Genomic DNA, 22,109 nt, shown 5'->3' with positions numbered 1-22,109 from the left:
TAGTCGACTCTTTGGGTTCGTGAGCCTTCACGAAGATGGCGCCAGGACTAAGACCCTATTGGTGAAGGTAAGGCAACCTCGGACCTACAGTGTTCTTCGTTCGCTCTCTGTGGGCTTTGGCTCCTGCGGCTCCTGAGGCGGATCAGACCTCGCTGTGGTCGCAAGTGAAAAATTATTTTTGCAAAAAGTACTTCGCTTGCTGCCTTGCGAAATTCTGAGTCGTAGCCTGAGCAGCAGGGAGGGCCGCGCTTTGTGACCAGGCGTAACAGTTGTTTGGGGGTATTTTCGTTAGGAAATGATGTCTGAATTTTAGCATCACAAGATCCTGAATGTGTACAGTTTAAAAATTATCAGACTGATATATCACTTGGGGAGTTTTTTTCTTTTGCAGTTTTTTCTTTGACGTCTGATTTTAGCATTTTAAGCTTTCTTATATCCTTGTTTTCAGAATGTGTAACTTGCAGTACTTTAGAGCAGTCAAGAGTATAAATTGGCTATTTGACCAGTACACTGATACGTGTTTGATCTGAAGTTAAGTGATTTGTTTACTTGTTTGCGTCTAGCTGCAGAGAATATTGCTGTGAATGCCACTTTATGATCATGTTGTTTCTGGAGCCTTGTTTCTCGTGTCTGACAGAGACCAGGGAGCTTTCCACGTTTGTTTGTGTGAAAAGTTGTTGAGATTGTCATTTAGTTAATGGCTGCCCCTGTTGGCCAAGATGGCGGGAAATAGTGGGTGGAGAAATGACAAGGCGAGCTTTGAGGGAGGGAGGAGATAAAAACAAGGAAAGAGTAGCAATGAGTAGGCCTTTACGTAGGCTTGAGTAGCTCAATGGTGCTCAATAAAAACTAAGCACTATTGTTTAAAAGTAGAGTTCTTGTATCGTTACCAAACTTTACAGCAGCATTTATAAACATTGTGCTGTAGTCCGTTTAATCTTATGTAAACGATTGCACAAAGGCCCTCTGGTTTTCAGTCTCTGTCGTTTTCTGTCTCCTGAACAAAATTTGGTTAAAGTATTTTCTGTTGTCAGTTGGTTCCATAAAAGTTGGTAATTGTGCAACAAATGTTGCTTCCATTAGATATTTTTTTCTAGCTGAAATTGATAGCTGTGGATTACTCATAGTTTGTAATGCAATTGAAAAGGAAATATTAATTAATTTTCATTTTAAGATGTTTTAACTGCCATGATTCTTATCTTTAGTTTGAATTTGTGTAATTAACTTTCTTTTACCTGTAATCTCACTTTTGTATTTGTTTTAAAGGCAAATAATGACCACGAACTGAACTGTAATAATTTTTTCACTAAATCTAGTCCATTTGATAAAACTTGAATTAAACTTTCATCATGTAGGTAATAGTTGCTCCATTAAAATTATCACTGGCAAAATAAATATTGATTAGCTCTGATACGATATAAGCAGCAGTGATTGTTGTTCTTCATAGTTGTTCTTTAAAAAAATTGAGTATTTTATTTTCAGAGTTATTGCAATAGACTGAAAAAATTCTGACCTTAGGGGAATGTTATTATTATTATTTTTTTCAGGCATTTTATTTAACTCATTCTAGTGAGAGTTCTGTGGTATTTCATTGCGGTTTTAATTTTCATTTTTTTTTTAACATCTTTATTGGCGTATAATTGCTTTACAATGGTGTGTTAGTTTCTGCTTTATAACAAAGTGAATCAGTTATACATATACGTATATCTTCATATTTCTTCCCTCTTGTGTCTTGCTCCCTCCCACCCTCCCAGAATGTTATTTTATACTGCAGTGTGACTTGATCCTTTAACTTAAGGTTAGTCAAGTTGAGTATACTGATGGTAATTTGGAAAAGAATGGGCAAATCTATTACTTTGGTTATGATAATGAAGAAAAAAAGTATTGTGATGTTTTATGTGTTCAGAACTTTAAATATCCATATGCATGAGTTCAGATAAATTCTCAATTAGTAGTGCTAAATGTTGGATAGGAATTTGGTATGAACTGTTCAGATACTGTGCAGTATCAGGTTTAAATTTTAAGGAGCTGTCTTCAATTATTAATTGTGAAGGTGAGCATGTCTTTCTCAAATTACAGTAACATTTTAATAGTGAGAAGATTTGAAGTTTCATTGTGTTTGGAAGATTTGTAGCTTAATAAAATGCTTGAGTAATGTTACATTTTGTTAAACTACTGTAAATGTTTTGAGTGAAATGGAAATAAATAATTAACTTGATTAACATTTAGTTTTGTGACTTGTGAATTCCTACCTCTTCCTAATGAAGACTCATTAACCTTAATATTAAAGTAACTTAAGTGCAGCGAAATATTCTGGGCTATGTGAGCAACCTCATGGATGCATCTCCCTCCCTTTCTAGCTATATTGAGTTATAATTGGCATAAACTAAAACTGCTGGTGTTTAATGTGCACAGCTTGACAAGTTGGACATACTTCCTCAAAGGCTGTGTTTGAATTAGGCTCTTTTCTCTCAACTTTCCTAGTCTTCAAGGGTGCTTTCTTCCAATGGTTAGCTTCTCTGTCTCTGAAAAAAAATTTTTAAGTGTAAATGTTGTTACGTACCATTAGAATTGTTTAATAATAGATGCTTAAAACTCTGAAATATAAGAATTTTTGAAGGATTGCCATAATATACAGTGTTCAGAATTTTAGATTGAAAAATAAATTAGTAATGTATTGCTTTTAGTAATACTTTAAAAATAAGCTGTAAACAGCTAGTCATTACTTAATCAAAATTTTTGAACTATCACATGACCTTAACTAGGGTGCAGTTTAACCAGTGCTAACATTTAATCTTATGGTAACGTATATTTCAACTTTTTTTTTTGGCTGCAACATGTGGCATGCAGGATCTTAGTTCTAACCACTGGACTGTCAGGGAATACCCATATTTCAACTTATTTTTAAATGAGTGTATTTTAATTAACTAGGCCTTTTAACAGAAGTTATCAACAGTGACTTTTCTTGCAGTTTAGAAAATGCTTTGGGTTGATTTTATGTTGGATAGAGTTGAAATAGAATTGTCCACTGAAATAAAAAATGCACAGCCTGAGAGCTCTGAGTTTCTGTTTTATTTGGGGCCTTACTGAGGACTCTAGCCTGGGAGACAGCCTCTCAGTCCTGCTTTGTATAGGTAAGAGGGGAGGTCAGTATGTATCTTGGTAGAAGGTTTACTGCTACTCATGAGGCACAGATATCTTAATGATTTAAGTGTTTTTCTAAGTATGGGAAGATTCAAGAAATTGGTTTATAAAATTTTCTCTTGAAAATATCTTAACTATCTGAAGCCCTGCTTTGCCAGTTTTTTCCAGAGCACAGAGTGCCTCATGCCTGTTCTCCACCCTGATCTCCTTTCCGGGATGTTGAAGGTCAGTAACTGCCATGGCTAGTGGCTCAATCTTTGTAGAGGCAGATGACAAATGACATTCTTTAGTTGGCAGAATATTACTAATATAGTGTTGCTTTAAAAGAATGCTGGGGGAAGGTAGTCTGATGATTGCTGAGTTACCCATTGCTACTGTTGTTTGTTTAGAAGTATCTTTCTCAGTTTTTAGTCTTACCTACAGCAGCAGTCCCCAACCTTTTCGGCACAAGGCACTGGTTTTGTGGAAGACAGTTTTTCCACGGGGGTGGCAGTGGGGGTGGGGGAATGGTTCAGACTTGCCCACAGCTCACCTCCTGCTCTGTGGCCTGGTTCGTAACAGGCCCAGGACTAGTACTGGTCTGCGGCCCGGGTGTTGGGGACCCCTGATTTACATCGTGTTATTGAAATTTTGCTTTTTTGGGGTAATTATGTTAACCAGTAAAAAGATTAGTAGGGAAGTTGTAGTTTGTTTACTATTCAACAATGTGTGTGGGACTTCCTTGGTGGTCCAGTAGTTAAGACTCCATGCTCCCAATGCAGGGGGCCCGGGTTCCATCCTGGGTCAGGGAACTAGATCCTGCATCCCACATGCTACAACTAAGAGCCGTCACGCCTGCATGCCACCACAAAGATCCTGCATGCCGCAACTAAGACCTGGCGCAGCCAAATAAATAAATCATACATACATACATATTTAAACACCGCCACCAAAAACAATGTGTGCTTTGCCCTGAAGACTAGTTTTAGAAGAGTTGACATTTAAAAGTTTTTGAGTAATGAAAGTGGTTTAAAATTGATTGAAGGGCTTCCCTGGTGGCGCAGTGGTTAAGAATCCACCTGCCAGTGCAGGGGACATGGGTACGAGCCCTTGTCCGGGAAGATCCCATATGCCATGGAGCAACTAAGCCCATGCGCCACAACTACTGAGCCTGCTGTCTAGATCCTGGGAGCCACAACTAGTGAGCCTGTGAGCCACAACTACTGCGCCTGCACTCCAGAGCTTGCGAGCCACAACTACTGAAGCCCGTGCGCCTGGAGCCCGTGCTCTGCAACAAGAGAAGCCACCACAATGAGAAACCCAGGCACTGCAAAGAAGACCCAGCGCAGCCAAAAATGAATAAATAAAATAAATTTATAAAAAAAAAATTGAAGCATGCATTTTTCCAGATTTGATCTTAATGCATGGAGAAAAATTTATTTAAATGGTTTCAGAAGTGGCTTTTTATACAGTGATATCTCAGTGGTGATATTTAAGGTACCCTTACATTATGTGTATTTTCTGTTTGCTGACATTTAAGCATATATTAATTTCCTTTTTTTTTTTTTTTGGCTGAGTCTCGCATCCTTTGGAATATTAGTTCCCTGACTAGGGATTGAACTGAGCAAGGGAGGGACAGGAGGGGGGTGGCCCACAGCAGTGAAAGTGCCAAGTCCTAACCACTGGACCACCAGGGAATTCCTTATATTCATTTCCATTTTAAGAAAGTTGTTTGGGTTAAAAAAAGTGACAATAGAAATATGTTTTGCTATTTAGAAATTGTCTTTAATTTGAGGCATTAAAAACTGTTTTCTTGTTAGGAAAGTTGTATTCTAAACCATTATAGTTTCAGTGCACGTTACTAGACAAAGTTTTGGCTAGGCATTATGTAAGAATGTTAGTATAGAATTTTGGTATAACACTAGTCATAAAGACCAGAAGAGATTATAGGAAGTGTTTTCATATATAGGCACAATTCAGAACTGACAGGTTATAAATGGAAACTTTCTTTGTTTTTTTAAAATTAATTAATGAACTTATTTTTGGCTGCGTTGGGTTTTTGTCGCTATGCGTGGGCTTTCTGTAATTGCGGCGAGAAGGGGCTACTCTTTGTTGCAGTGCACGGACTTCTCAGAGCGGTGGCTTCTCTTGTTGCTGAACACAGGCTCTAGGCATGCGGGCTTTGGGAGTTGTGGCACGTGGGTTCAGTAGTTGTGGCTCGCGGGCTCTAGAGAGCAGGCTCAGTAGTTGTAGCACACGGGCTTAGTTGCTCCGAGGCATGTGGGATCTTCCCGGACTGGGGCTCGAACCCATGTCCCGTGCTTTGGCAGGTGGATTCTTAACCACTGCGCCACCAGTGAGGTCCCGATGGAAACTTCCTTAGTTTCGGCTTTCTTTTTAAAAATGAAATAGCTCTAGTTATTTATTTATTTAGGCTGCTTTTGAGTTTTTGTTGTGTGCGGGCTTTCTCTAGTTGCAGCCAGTTGGGCTACTCTTCGCTGCGGTGCGAGGGCTTCTCATTGTGGTGGCTTCTCTGTGGCAGAGCGCGGGCTCTGGGCACTAGGGCTTTGGTAGTTGTAGCACCACGGTCTCAGTAGCTGTGGCTCACGGGTTCTAGAGCACAGGCTCAGTAGTTTTGGTGCACAGGCTTAGTTGCTCCAAGGCATGTGGGATCTTCCTGGAGAAGGGATGGAACCCGTACAGGCTAATTCTTAACCACTGCGGCAGCAGGGAAGTCCCAAGTAGCTCTTTTTAGAATTGAATAAAGTGGGGAATATTTGACACTCTTATTAAGGTATGAATAAAACTGTTCTGTCGGATAGGAATTGTTGTGACTTGGGTCATAAAATTTGTAAGCCTTCAGTCATTAAACAAAAATGAAGTTTTAGTGCTTGGCCAACTATGGAATCAATGCAGACTTTTTTTTTTTTGACACTGGTTACATGATTTTTTATTTTAAAGTTTGTTTTTGCATTGCCTCTTGTGATGCTTTGAGCTATTTGCAACTCATGCTAAATGAATGATACTAATATTTTTGCAATGAGGTGTCCAGAGAGCTAATTTACATTAAGGAAACTTATAATATTGAGTTGACAAATTAAGGCCTACCTGCACATTTATAGACTGTGGGGTTTGTTTGTTTTGGCAACACCACGTGGCTTGCAGGATCTTAGTCCCCTGACCAGGGATTGAAATCGGGCCAAGGCAGTTCCAACCACTGCGGAGTCCTCCCACTGGACCACAAGGGATTTCTCTACAGACTGTTGTTAATGTAGGTTATTTAATGATTGCTATCTGTGAACTTACATTGAATCTTCAAATGATTGGCTTATAAATTGAGATAATAAGTCAGAGCAATAAAAAGTAAAGTGTGATAAGTGCAAGATTTTTTTAATCTATAGAAATAATAGATATTTCTGCCTACTGTAGGAGAGGAAAAATCATTTTCTCTCTACTCTTCTAGGTTGTTGGCTGAAATCCCTCTGTAATAGAAGGTAAATTAACAGGAGAAAAGAGTTTGATAACATGTGTACCTCTGTATACATGAGACATACCCAGGAAAATTGAATAACTCCAAAATGGCCCAAGCCACCACCTTAAATACCATTTACAGATTAAGGCAAAAAAGATGTTGGGGGTGGGAGGCAAGTTAAGAGGGAAAAGCGTGGAAACAGAGGTTAAGGTTGTTATGTAGATTTAAATCTAGGGTTCTGTCTGTTGATGATAGTTTCTTGTGATTTAGAGTTTTCTATCTCTTCTTGGTACCAAAAGGGAGACATCCTTAGAGTGTTGTCTTCCCTTATAAATGTAAGTGTTCCTTATGTTTACAACTGACAACTTTATTCCATTTGCAGAGATACTCTTGGGTCTGTGGCTTCTCAAGAGCAAACACTTCAAAATAATCCTATCTATGCCAGAGGCTTTTTTGGGGTGGCATATTCTGCTACCTTTCATTATATTGAGTGTGTTACCCCTTAAGTGATGTAAGACAAAGACCCCAGAATGTCGGTGAAGAAGGAAAGTATAAAGTGCTTTAAACGTTCACAGTAAAAATCAGTTTAACAAATTAAAGTTTGAATAGCTCTTTCTCAGCAGGATAACGTTTCTTGGTAATTGTTCTCTTGATTTAGAGCATATCGAAGTACTTTCTAATATTATTTTAAAAAACATAATTTAAAATTAAGATTTTAGCTCTTAGAAGCTTAAAGTATAATCTGTTGTAAGCTCTGTTCCTCTCTGGGGTCATTTTGTAGTAATATTTACTTATGCTATAGTTTTTTATCTTGAGACTTTTTAACGAGTATTCATTGATCAGTTTAAGAAGTTCTCTGACAGATTTTTGGAAGGATACTTGGGAATATTTAATAATGGTCATCTTGGACCCATATTCCAGGGCTGTTTTATGTGTTATGTTCCCACCCCGTCTCCCCTTTTTTAACATGGCCGTATATAACTTAAAATACACCTAAAAGACTGTGTTAGTCGGTACCCAGGAGTACAGATTTTATATATACCTAGAAGTGGATTTGCTGAGTTATACGGTAATTCAAAGTTAAATCTTGAGGAACGAATTGTTTTCCACATGTTTTTTTCCTTTTTTTGGCTGCACTGTGTGGCATGTGGAACTTCCCAAACCAGGGATCGAACCTGCGCCCCTTGCAGTGGAAGCGCATAGTCTTAAGCACTGGACTGCCAGGGGAGTCCTCTTGTGTGTTTTTTGTTTTCATAGTTTACCATTTCCCAGCTTTTTGCTTGGATTCAAAGTGTATCTTTTATAGGCATCCTGTAGTTGGCGCTTTCCCAAGTCCAGTCTGGCATCTCTGACTTTTGTTTGGAATGTGTATACTGTTCACATTTAGTCTCAACTTAAGGATACCTAGTCCTTTATTTGCTTCCTGTCTCTCTCATTTTTTATTCCTTTAATTAATTAATTAATTAATTGATTAATTATTTGGTTGCACCGGGTCTTAGTTGCGGCAGGCGAGCGCCTTAGTTGCAGCTCACTGGCTCCTTAGTTGTAGCACGTGGGCTCCTTAATTGTGGCATGTGAACCCTTAGTTGCGGCATGCTTGTGGGATCTAGTTCCCTGACCAGGGATCAAACCCGGGCCCCCCTGCATTGGGAATGCCGAGTCTTATCAATTGTATCACCAGGGAAGTCCTTCCTTTTTTTTTTTTTTTAGTTGTATCTTTTAAAATTTATTGAAGTAAAATTCACATAGTATAAAATTCACCACTTTAATACTTTAAATCTATACAGTTTAGTGCTTAATATTAGTACATTCAGAATGTGTGGTTGTACTGTAACCTGATTTTGGACATTTTCATCATCACCCACCAAAAAACCCCAGCAATTGCTACCCGTGGCCCTTCTCTGCTCACCCCTTAAAAAACAAACAATATGTGGCCTTTTGTGTCTGTTTTTTTCAGTTAGCATAAGGTTTGCAAGGTTCATCCATGTTGTATCATGTATCAGTACTTCATTCTTGTTTGTGGCTAATATTCCATAATGTGGATATGCCACATTCTGGTTATTCATTTATCCTTCGATGAACATTGGGTTATTTTCAGTTTTTGCCTCTTACGAATACAGTAACCCCTCCCTTATTCCTGGTTTTGCTTCTCTGGTCTCAGTTACCCTCAGTCAGCTGCAATCCAAAAATAAATGAGAAATTCCAGAAATAATTCATCATTGTTAAATTGTGTGCTGTTTTGAGTAGCAAGATGAAATCTCTCCCTGTCTTACTACCTCCTGTCCAGGATGTGAATCATCCCTTGTCCAATGTATCCATGCTGTAAATGCCACCTACCCCATAGTCACTTAGTAGCCCTCTCAGTTATCAGATTGACTGTCCTAGTAATTATGTTCAAGTAACCCTTATTTTACTTATTAATGGCCCCAAAGTAGAAAAGTAGTGATTCCAGCAGTTTATAAATTAGGCACAGTAAGAAAATATCCAAATTGCAATGTTTGTTATGTATGTATTGGGAAAAAACCATAGTACAATAAACCTTTGAAAAACATAGGTTTGAACTACAGAGTTCACTTAATTCTTTTTTTTACACAGTTAATATGTATAATACTATAGGGGTACATGAATGGAAGTTGGTTGAATCCTTGAGTACAGAACTGAGGATGCAGAACTGGTGATAGGAAGGGCCAACAGATGGTGAACTCATACTTGGATTTTTGACTGCTTGGGGGTTGGTGCCCCTAACCCCTGCATCGTTCAAGGGTCAGTTGTGTATATAGGCTTCAGACATCCACTGGGGTCTCGGAACATATACCCCAACTGTAAGGGTGGACTACTGTAGTACATTTTGTTGGTGTTCCTCCTGCCTTTACGACACAGTTCTTGTGTGGTAGGTATCAGTTCTAAACATGGAATATGTCATGGCACTGCCTTCTGATCTCCGGTTTTAATGATGAAAAGCCAGCCAGTAATCAGATCATTTTCTGCCTCTCAACATAATAAGTCATTTTTCTGTTGTTGGTTTCAAGATGTTTGATTTGTTTTTGGCTGTTAACAGTTTGCTTGTGGATATACCTACGTCTAGTTCTGTTTAGTTTTAGTCTCTGGACTTTCTTTAGCTTCTTGCATCTGTACTTAATTTTTCAAAATTCAAAGTTGTGGAGTTCCTTGGTGGTCCAGTGGTAAAGAATCCACCTTCCAATGCAGGGGACGAGGGTTTGATCCCTGGTTAGGGGGTAAGATCCCATGCCTGAGTGCCACAACTACTGAGCTTGTGCGCCTCAACTAGAGCCCCCGTGCTGCAAACTGCAGAGCCAGTGTGCTTTGGAACCCGTGTGCCACAGTTACAGAGCACACGCCCTGGAGCCTGTGCGCTGTAACTAGGGAAGAGAAAACCCACATGCTACAACTAGAGAGACGCCTGTGCGCCACAATGAAGAGCCTGTGTGCCACACGAAACATCCTGTGTGCCGCAACTAAGACCTGACAAAGCCAAAATAAAAAAAATAATATTAAATAAATCTTTAAAAAAAGAAATAAAAGTTGGGAAGTTTCTGTGGTAATTACTTGAAATATTTTTCTATATCCTTTTCCTCTCCCCTGGGATTCTCGTTACAGCTAGGTTGTAATGCTCGACATTATCTCCATAGGGGTCAGAAACTCTTTTTTTAAAGTTAAGTATTGTAATTGTTTTGGATTGGACAGTCATATCGATGTATGAAATGTATTTTAATGGCTCTTTTGCTTATTTCATACTTTCTGTTGAGCATATCAACTTTAGCTTTTCATTGTAACTATAAAAATAATATTTTTAGCTCTAATTTCTGTCTGCTTTCTCATGGCTTTTAATTTGTGTTTAGATTCTGGATGTGTTTATTAATTTGAGCACGTTTTCTTTTATTTCTTTGAACACAATTTTCTTTATGAATATGTTTGTAATAGCACTTTTGAAGTTTTTGTGAATACATATATAGATTAATTTGGGGTCAGTTTCTGTTGACCTTTTTTTTTTTTTCCTTTTGATTAATACAGGTAATACTTTCCTCTTTTTTTATGTGTTTAGTAATTTTTGAGTAAAAATAGGACATTTTAGATAAGTATTATAGCAATTTTCTTTGGTGGGGGGCTGGATTTACAATGTGGAACTGTCTCCTCTGTGAATGTCTGCACGATATTACACATTTTTGTTTTTCTGTTTTAGCTCTGTAGAAGTTGTCTTACTGTCTTCATAGTCCATAGTTGGGCAGAAATTTAAAGACACCTCAAACCCATGAACCTTCTGTTCTGTGTAGGATAATTATGTGTGGCTTGCAGAACACATTAAAAGTTGCAGTTTTTAAAATTTATTTTACTTTTGGCTGCATTGGGTCTTTGTTGCTGCATGTGAGCTTTCTCTAGTTGCGGCGAGCGGGGGCTACTCTTTGTTGCGGTGCGAGTGCTTCTCATTGCAGTGGCTTCTCTTTGCAGAGCATGGCCTGTAGGTGTGCAGGCTTCAGTAGTTGGGGCACGCGGGCTCAGTAGTTGTGGCTTGTGGGCTCTAGAGTGCAGGCTCAGTAGTTGTGGTGCACGGGCTTAGTTGCTCCAAGGCATGTGGGATCTTCCCGGATCAGGGACCGAACCCGTGACCCCTGCGTTGGCAGGTGGATTCTTATCGCCACCAGGGAAGTCCCCAAAAGTTGCAGTTTTTAAATCTCCCTTGACTTTCACTTGAGGCTGTCTTGGATCTTTCCCTTGCATGTGTACTTTCTTATCAGCCATGATGTGCTTATGTGCTGCTCAACCCACACTGAGGCTGCAAACTAAAGCTAGAAAAGCCATGAATTTTTGTCACCCACTGTCATATTTGTTACTTTTACCTTGTATGACTATGGGTTTTCACTAACTCGCCATTTGCATTTGACCTTTTATGTAGCAAAGCTGCTGACTTCATATCTGTTAAGTATACATTCTATAGTTGAAGCTTTAGCAGCTTCTCCAGAATAAAAGCTTCTGAGTTGTTTTTCCTTAATCTATTTCCAGTGTCCTGAAATTAATGTTTTTGTAACTTTCAAGATTGTATTTAAAATATTTTCCTCTCCTTCCTTTTTTTTTTAAGAGGGTATTAATTATTCTGTTAAATGGTGCCCTTGCTGGAAGTACTTTTTTGGGATACTGCATTTTGTGATGGGGAAGAAAATTTATGTGTAGTTCTTGGCATTGGGCCTGACACAGTGGCAGTTTATTACAAGTTAAATGTTTTATTGGGGGCTTCCTGGTGTCACAGTGCTTAAGAATCTGCTTCCCAGTGTGGGGGACATGGGTTCGAGCCCGGTCTGGGAAGATCCCACATGCTGCGGAGCAACTAAGCCCATGCGCCACAACTATTGAGCCTGAGCTCTAGAGCCCATGAGCCACAACTACTGAGCCCGTGTGCCACAACTACTGAAGCGTGTGTGCCTAGATGCTGTGCTCCAGAACAAGAGAAGCCACCTCAATGAGAAGCCCATGCAACGCAACGAAGAGTAGCCCCTGCTTGACGCAACTAGAGAAAGCCCGCACACAGCAACAAAGACCCAATGCAGCCAAAATAAATAAATAAAATACATAAATTTTTAAAAATATATTATTTTGGAAAAGACATTTTAATTTGAACTCAGGCAGTGGTTTAGAAATGAAGGGGACAATTTAAAGAGATTTCTTGAAACACACTTTCTTTTGGTTTTTTAAATATACTACTTGCATTGACTTCACTTCTGATTACACTTGAGTATCATTTGCAGATTTACTCCTTTCCCTCCCCATTAGATTATGTTTGATAATATAAACCAAATGATATATATTTAAAATGTGCAGTTTGTTAAGACTTGGTATGTATATAAATATGAAGCCACTACCGAAAGCAATGTAGTGAATATAGCCATCAACCTCTCAATTTTCTTGTGCCCTTGTGTAATCATTCTCTTTTTACCACTGCTGCCCCATTTGTCATTATATAATCACTGATCTGTTTTTTGTCACTAAAGATTAGTTTTGCAGTTTATAGAACTTTCTATAAATGGAATTATACAAAATAAACCGTTTCAGTATTTCTTCCCTCCCTCAGCTTCTTTTCAGGTTCTTTGATTTTGTTCTGTCAGTAGCTTATTCTTTGGAAAACTTGAGCATCTTATTACTTGCTTCTCTGTATGTGTTCTTTGAAGTGCTTGTTCAAGTCTTTCCGTTTTTGAAAGTTACTTTTTTTTAAACTCAGATTTAGGAGTTAAAAAAAATACATATATTTTGGTTTGGATTCTTTTTTTGGGGGGGGGAATTATTTATTTATTCATTTATGGTTGTGTTGGGTCTTAGTTTCTGTGCAAGGGCTTTCTCTAGTTGCTGCAAGTGGGGGCCACTCTTCATTGTGGTGCACGGGCCTCTCACTATCGCGGCCTCTCTTGTTGCGGAGCACGGGCGCCAGACGCGCAGGCTCAGTAGTTGTGGCTCACGGGCCCAGTTGCACCGTGGCATGTGGGATCTTCCCAGACCAGGGCTCGAACACGTGTCCCCTGCATTGGCAGGCAGATTCTCAACCACTGTGCCACCAGGGAAGCCCTGGATTCTTTATCTGATAAGTAATTTGTAAAACATGTCTCCCATTTTGTGTATTCGTTCTCCTAATATTAGTGTGTTTTGAAGAGCAGAAGTTTTGCAGTTTTCATAAATTTCACCTTTTTTATTCTGTGGATTGTGCTTTTCTTGCTTTATTAAGGATGTCTTTAGCTAAGTTAAGGTAAAAGAGGTTGTCTTCTTTGTTTTCTCATGAATGTCTTATTATTTTATATTTTACCTAGATGTGTAATTTGTTGTTCGTAATTTTGTGCATGCAATATGTCAAAATTCTCATTTTTAATGAATAGATTTTCTTTTTTTTAAGTTTTATTTTTTGATGTGGACCATTTTTAAAGTCTTTATTGAATTTGTTGCAGCGTTGTTTCTGTTTTATGTTTTGGTTTTTTTTTTTTTTTTGGACTGCGCTGGGGCTTCATTGCCGCATGCGGCCTTTCTCTGGCTGTAGTGTGGGTGGAAGACGTTGTGTGTGGGCTTCTCATTGCAGTGGCTTCTCTTGTTGCAGAGCACGGGCTCTAGGGCGCCTGGGCTTCAGTAGTTGTGGCTCGCAGGCTCTAGAGCGCAGGCTCAGTAGTTGTGGCGCACGGGCTTAGTTGCTCCTTGGCATGTGGGATCTTCCTGGACCAGTACTCGAACCCGTGTCCCCTGCATTGGTAGGTGGATTCTTAACCACTGCATCACCAGGGAAATCTCAATACTTTGGTTTTTTAGCCCTGAGGCATGTGGGATCTTAGCTCCCCAACCAGGGATCAAACCTGCACCCCCTGCATTGGCAGGCGAAGTCTTGATCCTGAAAGCTCAGCCTCCTGTTCACTGGTGCTGAATCAAATCTCAGAGACAGAGTTTTGCACGAAGTAGAAAAGGATAGCTTTATTACTTTGCCAGGCAAAGGGGGACACAGCGGGCTCTTGCCTCGAAAAACTGTGTCTCAAACCCAGGAGAATTTGTTGAGGCGTTTTATGACAATGCTTCCCAAGGGTGGAGTTGCTGAGAAGTTTAGGGTATGTGCAGGGTCTCAGGTGATCTAATCTTGATGGGCTTCTCTGGTCCCTTTAATCCTGCCTCAGGTGGTTTCTTGGCTGCTCCTCCCTTGATTAGCAACTGTTTGAATCTGCCACTTGGGACTCATGGGAGGTCACGGAGGCTGGAGTCTTGCCTACAAGAAATGGGGGACAAAAAGGCCTCCTTGTTGCCCGTACCCAGGAACCCCACAGGGCCCTGCTCAGTTTCATTCTTAACCATTGGACCCCCAGGGAAGTCCCCAATAAATGGATTTTCAATTGTCCCAGCACCATTTGTTGAAAGGATTACTCCTTTTCCAATGTATTGGTTAAGCTTATTCCTAAATAGGCTGTTTTCATTTTCATGCAATTAAAAATACTGTCTAATTTTCCTTTTGATTTCTTTTTTGACCCAGGTTTATTTATAAATTTGCCATTCAGTCTCCAAATATTATGGTGTTTCCAGATACCTTTACGTTAATGTCAACAAAAAAATTAGTAGTCTAAGAAAGTAAAGGAAAATCTTCAAGCCAACCTGAGGATTATAACTTGGGAGACAGTCTTTCAGAGCTCTTAGGATCATTTCACCAGTTAGAAGTCAAGGCACAGTTATCTAAGTTTCCGTGACAAAAGTTACACATCAGAGTAACATTTTGACAGTTTACATAGTCCAGCAATGCAAGTAGTGGGTTATTGTAACGCTTTACAGAATTGAGAAAAGTGTATTTTCCAATAAATTACTTGGCTAGTGCCAGGAGAAAATTCCTTTTTTTTTTGGTGAGCAGGTATCCCTAGGCCTCTAAGGGGATCTAGTTAACATATAGTATAGATGCCCAAGCACATTAAAGGGGAAGGGGTAGTGGCTCTAATGGCAGAGAAGATTTTATGTTAAATTTTTCTCGTCCTGCTTTAAAGTAATTTTGTTTCATCATTACTGGTTTTTAATTTAATTCCTTTGTTGTTAGAGAATATCCTTTGTATGAATTGAATTCTTTTACATGTATTGAAATTTATTTTATGATCTTTTTTGGTCCATGTTTTGCCTGCACTGGAGAGGAATGTGTATTACTGTTGCCGGGTGGAGTGGTCTATGGATGTGAATTAGGTCAAGTTGGTTGACGGTATTTTCAAGTCTTACAATTCCTTTTTTTGGAGGGGGTTCTTTTTCAGTCCGTCATTTAGACAGAAAGATGTTATATTGTCTGGCTATAATTGTTGGCTTTTCTGATTCACCTCATATTTCTGTTGCCTTTTGCTCCATGTATTTTGGACACCATTTCTAGTTGCATGGAAGTTCAGGACTGTTATGTCCTCCTGGTATCAGATCTTTTTATCATTATTAAATTACTCTATTTACCTTGGTTATAGTCTTTATTTTGAAATGAAAGTGTTACCTGAAAACTGGGTTTGCCTCTTGGTGGATGTCAAGCCAAAAGGCGCAACAAAGCCAAAGACTGAAGGAAGGGTTTATTACTTGCAGCAAGTAAGGAGAATACCTGGGATCTTTCCCAAAGCAGTGACTGCAGAATTGGGGAAATTTTAAGTTAAAGGTACATGCGTATTCATGAAGGGGCTTGACAAAAGAGAGTTGGGCAAATGTTGACAGAATTTAAGCTTTAGTTCTGTTGGGTTAAAAAATATTCACAACCTAAAAGTTGAGAGTTATGTTTTATACGATGGGAATTTTTAGGACTTCAGGCCTGGGAGGCAGCATGTCAGGTAGCCCTGAGAGAACTGCTCTGAGGAGGCGAGTGGGGAGCCAGGTGTTTTGCAGCGGGGAGCCAGGTGTTTTGCAGCAAAGAGCAGGTGTAACAGGGAAGAGCAAAATCAGACTCCACTTTGCATCTGTTTCATTGACTTTAACCTTTGCTTTTCATTGCTTTTGTTAATATAATCATACTAATGGCCTGCCTTAGGGAACTCTGCCCCCCTGCCTGAATGTTAAAGTGCCTTTGTTCAGTTCACAGGGAGACACTCTGACCCTGCCCACCTGTGAATGGCTGCAGAAAAGAAGAAATTAACACATCCCCTCCTGATGCTGGCCAAGCTAGGCAATACTAATGGGCTTTTACTTTACTTCCTCACTTCCTCCCCCTCTCTGTTCTGTAAAAGAAACTGGCAAACAGACCTGGATAAGATGGTGTTTCAGGGACCCTAGTTTGCCATCTTCTTGGTCTGCCAGCTTTCCAAATAAAGTCGTATTCCTTGCCTCAACACCTTGTCTCCTGATTTATAGGCCTGTAATAAATTTGGCTTAGCCAGCCAGGAGCCTAGCTGCTTTGTGGCTAGCTGGCCCCAGTCAGGCGATGTTGGGGCAAGGCCCTAACAGCTGCCGGGACCATGTGTCCTGAGGATCTTCCCTTCAAAATTCCCTGAAGCAGCACTGGCTACCCCTGCCCTTGGCAGTTGGAGCAAGGAATCGGCAAACTTCTGCAAGTCAATGGACTCGAATTTGGAGGGTAAGTCACTCCGGTGTGCACACGGGGAACATGTTCCCCCCTCAATTGGAGCATTTCCTTTATGGGACAAGCTAGTTTGTTTGGTTGGGGTACCCTGTTGGAGAGCGGAATTGTTCTTGGACTCTACCTGATTTGGAACCGGTTCGCTGGTTTTGGTTTTGGTTTTGTGTGCATCAATATAGGAATTTGTGCTTTTTGTGTTGGAATTTGCGTCTTTTGTGTTTTGGTGTTATCAAACTTATAAAAATGGGAAATACTCCATCTATCCCGAAGGGGAGCCCTTTGGGGTGTATAGTAGATAAATGGGCAAAACATAGCCATGAGCCTATGACTAAGAAAGACCTGATATACTATTATAATAGGGTGTGGACCCAATATATGTTAGGAACAGAAGAGCGACGGCCCCGGAGTGGCTTACTCAATTATTATCTGATCTCACAGAAGTATTTTGCAAAAGAGCAGGGAAAAGATGAGATTCCATATGCTGTAGAAGCATTTACTCTATTGCATCAGGAGGAAAAGGAATCAGAGGGCTGCCACCTTATGGTGTAGGGAAACCCAAGGGGGAACCTGTTCTACAGGTGAAAGAGGGTGAAAATGAGAGTGGGAACATGTTACTCCAAAACCTAAACCCCCTCCGGCCTATCCAGCTCCCCCACTGGCCAAGAAGCCTGCACTGGCAGTTCTTCCAGCTGCTCCCCCATTCTGCCAACATATTCACGCCTTTCACCATCTTCTGTTTCCCCTACCCATGGGGATCAAATAGAAGTTTCTATGATAACCCCCAAGGCACAAGGACATCATTTAGTATCACCATCGAAGACCCGATAGGGCACCATGGTTGGACCGGAACCCACCTCCGTAGCAGGACAATTTCCCTTGCACTGATATCCTGTTAGGAGGCCAGGGGACTCCCTTAGACTTGAGGCGTCCAATTCTAATTTCCCCACAGGAGCCCCGGGTAACTTTGACAGTGGGGAACAAGTTGATTGACTTTCTAATGGATAAGGGTGCCACATATTCTGTGATAAACACCAAGGTGGCACAGAAAACATCTCAGTCTATCCCAGTGATGGGGATTTCTGGAGCAGTACAAAACCATTAATTCTTACAACCTCTAGAATGCCAACTAGGAGACCTTACCGTGAAATACAGCTTCTTATATATGCCAGAGTGTCCAATCCCCCTTTGTGAGAAGAGATCTCCTTTGTAAATTAAATGCTCAAGTAACTTTTTCGCCAGAACAGCTTGACATCAGGGTCCCACCGGAGCATGCTTTAAGCCTACACATGCCACTCATGGAAACCCAGAGAAGGAAACAAAATCATCCTAGAAGAAACTTGTCTGTGTCTTTGAGATGGAAATGCCCTATCTGGTCTTCTCAGGAACCCTCATCCCTGCCATCTTTTCAAAATGCAAATTTTGAAAAGAAAGTAAAGTAATTTAGAAATTGACTTGTCAAGGGTAAAGAGAAATCCTAAGTGTCTTTTCTGTAAATAAAAAAATTTAACAAGTAAGCTTGATTTGTTCCATCTACCGGAAACCCAACTTTAATGCAGCTACTTATGTAAATTGATGGGTTTTACATTGCATTACCTGACTCAGGGCTGAAATTTTGAAATGAGAACTATGAGGTCTTTCTGTTTGTGTGTTTGAATGTGTCTTTGTCTTTGGATTACATTGCTGAGGTTGACTTGTGGATGAACTCTGTTAAACTGGCTTAAAGAAAAGTAAGCGCTTACAAACCAAACAATTCTAAATACAAGAGAAATTAAGCTAAATGAGTTTCAGGTTCATGTGAACTAGGAAATATTTAGTATTAAATTAATACCTGGTATTGATGTTTAAGTTTGTTGATGCAATTTATATAGACACGTCTTTAGAGGCATCAAGTATACTTTCAGCGCACCTAGGTTTAATAGAACTTAAATGAAATCTTGTTATATCTGTTGCAAATTTGTCAGCAAGAAAAATCCCTTGATGTGATTTAACTAAAGTAAATGTAAACAAGATAAGAGCCTTTAGGTAAACTCTATAGGAATAATTATGTTCTGAAAATGATCTAAAAGTCTCTCCAGATTTCGGTACTATTACTTGCCTCTTGGTCTTCACTGGAAAGTAAGATTTTTAAGAGTCCGGGATTCTAATTTAAATATGTATTTAAAGCTACTGAAAATAATAAAACATTTCAGTATAGAGTATGTAAGCGAGGTATATGTTTTGAGTAAAAGGAGTTTTATGCATGGTCAGGCTGAGATTAACCTAATTGAGTAAATGAATTTTTTTTTTTTTTTTTGAGTAAATGAATTTTTAAAAGTAAGCTGGTGCAAAACTTGAATTTGGATTTTCTCTCCGTTAAGAGGACAAGTTTTCTTAAAATGTTGAACTGCCTTTGATAACAGGTTTTAAGTTTCTTTACCTTTGAAGTGATCAGTTCTATATTTGCCTTTGAAATGTTTTACTGTTACTTTGGTTTAAGTAACTACTGTTTCTCAGTGACCTATGATCCTATCTGACTGAGTGTTCTAGACCCTTTGAGATATATATATATATATATTTCTTTGTTTTTTGACAAAACTTCCTAAATCAAATTCTGATAAAGTTCTTTCGGCCTCTGGCTAACTTTAGTATGCTTCAAAGAGCTCCTGTAACATCCCAAAGAAAGATAGGTTTGTTCAGTATGTTAAATTACATGGGAAGAACTGTCAAATGAGTAGTAAATCTTCATAGGTTATATTGTATGGTAAATGTCACTAATATAGACCTTCTAGAAATTATGTAAAGTTCCTGAAATTAATATATGTCCTGGTATAATGTTATAATTTTAATCTTTATCTTAAAATGTTGTAAGTTACAGCAATTTGGATAAACTTCTTTGCCAAGAAAAATTGTAATCATTTTTAACCTTGCCTCTTTAAGACCTTCATCATTCATAGGCAGCTAAGGTAATGCTTTGCAAAAAACTGCCACATCTTCAAGAAGACTTGTAAAAAGGAAACTTTAGCCAATAAAAGTTTCTTATAACCTTTAGATAATACCACTGGACTGAGTAACAAAGGACAAAACTAATAGGAAACCTGATAATTTTATTCACATCAATGGTAATTAATTACATGGGAATAAATGAACTGATGAATATGATGTATAACTTTATGACTTTGGGAAATATACTAGCTTTAATCTTTATTTTCCAGAAAACTTTTCCTGTTATAAAGTATTTCTTTGTGAACAAAGATTAAGCATTTATCTTTTTCTCTCTACCTGATCCTGCCAGAATTTGGCCTCTCCAGCTGGCTCTCCTGACTTGATATTTTATTGGGACTGGATTACAACTAGTTATGCTAATCATTGCTTTAATTTGTTCTTCGTTTCCAAATTGTTTGTGGTTTGTGTCTCCCTGATGCACTGTGACTTTGTTAATGTTACTAGCTGCTTTATTTATTTACGTGCAGACTTTCTCTAGTTGCAGTGAGCTGGGGGCTACTCTTCGTTGTGGTGCGCGGGCTTCTCATTGTGGTGGCTTCTCTTGTGGAGCACAGGGCTGTAGGCGCATGGGCTTCATTCAGTAGTTGTGGTTCATGGGCTCAGTAGTTGTGGGGCACAGTCTTAGTTGCTCTGCGGCATGTGGGATCTTCCTGGACCAGGGCTCGAACCTGTGTCCCCTGCATTGGCAGGTGGATTCTTAACCGCTGCACCTCCAGGGAAGTCCCTAGCTGCATTACTTTTATCCTGTTTATTTTATAAGATTGTTTTCTCTTACAGTACGTAGTGTGTAACCAGGCCTCCATACGAAATAGATGATGGCTAACATCATGAGGAAATAGATTAAATAGATTACATTTATAATGTAAAATAATTGTAATAGTGTGATTTCTAGGTATGGGAAGAAGCAACAAGGGAAAATATCTCCTGGATCATATTAGACTATTTAGAGGATCCAGAGAATCTTTAATTATTGATAGGGCCTAATCCAAAAATTAGCACCTGGAGTGGCATATCAACAATTTTTGCCTGACCTTGGATGAGCCTGCCAGTTGTGGGACAAAATTTGATCATGAAATGTCTCCCAAATATTGGTCAAATTCCTGACGAAGAGGGGAAGATCTGAGGAATAGAATGCTTCCTGCCCATGTCAGTCAGCAGCGATTGCAGCCCTCCAGCGTGAGCCCATGAGCCCTGAGGAAACTCAGAAACGAGAATACCTGCCATCTAGCAGCCATCAGACTGCAGCCACTCCCTCAGTTGAGCTGTGAGGAAACTCAGGATGTGAAAATATAGGATACAAGCCTGAGACAGCTGAGGTGTATATCAAAGGAATAATTTCAGTGAGCCCAGACTCATGCATATTCCCATATATAGAAAAATGCTAAATTTCCTATCTTGAGATGCTCCTGGGTTTGAAGTCCTAAAAAAATTCCTGCTGAATAAAACATAAATCTCAACTTTCAGGCTGTGAATATTGTTTAAGTAGACATTTTACAAAGAGGAACAAAAGAAGACAAATCTCAGCATTTGGAACAACTGGCACCAATGGTGGGCACTTTCAGAAAGATCCATCTGACGAAGCAGTTAGAACGGTTGTCACCCCTTTTTCCACAATATTGTGGAATGGACATTGACAGTGGGGAATTTTAACAGGGAAGAGCAAAACTGGACTCCACTTTGGATGTTTCTTTTACATTAACCTTTGCTTTTTGTTGCTTTTTTAACATAATCATACATAATGGCCTGCCTCAGGGAACCCTGCCCCTCTGCCTGAATGTTAAACTAAAGTGCCTTTGTTCAGTTTACAGGGAGACAATCTGACCCGGCCCACCTGTGAATGGCTACAGAAAAGAAGAAATTAATACGTCCCCTCCCCATGCTGACCTAGCCAGGCAATACTAATAGCCTTTTTACTTTACTTTCTCATGTCCTTCCCTTCTCTGTTCTATAAAAGAAGCTGGCAAACAGACCCTGACAAGATGGTTTTTTGGGGACACTAGTCCGCCATTTTTTCGGTCTGCTGGCTTTCCGAATAAAGTTGTATTCCTTTCCTCAACACCTGGTCTCCTGATTTATTGGCCTGTCATTCGGCCAGCAGAGCGAGCTTCGACTCGGTAACACAGATAGTCGGAACATCAAAAGATTACTGGTAATTAAAGAAAACCAGATATCCCAAGTTAAGGAATTCAGCGCTTTCCTATGTGTGAGAAGATACATACACTGCGCTCACTGGACTCATTCTTTTCATGTGCACCTCAGCTCTCTGGGGCCAGTATCCTATATTTTCTTCCTTTCTTTTTTTAATGTTTATTTATTCATTTTGCTTACTTCGCGTCTTAGTTGTGGTATGCGTACTTCTTAGTTGCAGCAAATGAACTCTTAGTTGCGGCATGCATGCAGGAGGTAACTAGATCGTTACCTGACCAGGAATCGAACCCTCCCCCCCTGCATTGGGATCATGGAGTCATATGCACTGAATTACCA

General features: G+C 39.6%; 1 protein-coding gene across 26 annotated transcripts in view; it reads left to right on the top strand.

The window, feature by feature from the left end:
• Window positions 1–22,109, top strand: part of LOC309653428 (lysine-specific demethylase 6A-like) — a 164,280-nt gene that overhangs the window by 684 nt on the left and 141,487 nt on the right. For all 26 annotated transcript variants that reach the window (XR_014259154.1, XR_014259155.1, XR_014259156.1 and 23 more), the window contains exon 2: window positions 4–67. Coding sequence is in view for 22 of the 26 variants with exons in the window: in XM_082448076.1 (XP_082304202.1) it covers window positions 4–67 (64 nt within the window). In the remaining 4 variants the exon portion in view is untranslated. The remainder of the gene's footprint in view (window positions 1–3; window positions 68–22,109) is intronic.

The sequence above is a fragment of the Balaenoptera physalus genome (assembly GCF_965194825.1).
Source record: "Balaenoptera physalus genome assembly, chromosome: Y".
Lineage (NCBI taxonomy): Eukaryota > Metazoa > Chordata > Mammalia > Artiodactyla > Balaenopteridae > Balaenoptera > Balaenoptera physalus.
Note: the sequence above shows the minus strand (reverse complement) of the source record. Positions and strands in the feature narration are given on the sequence as shown.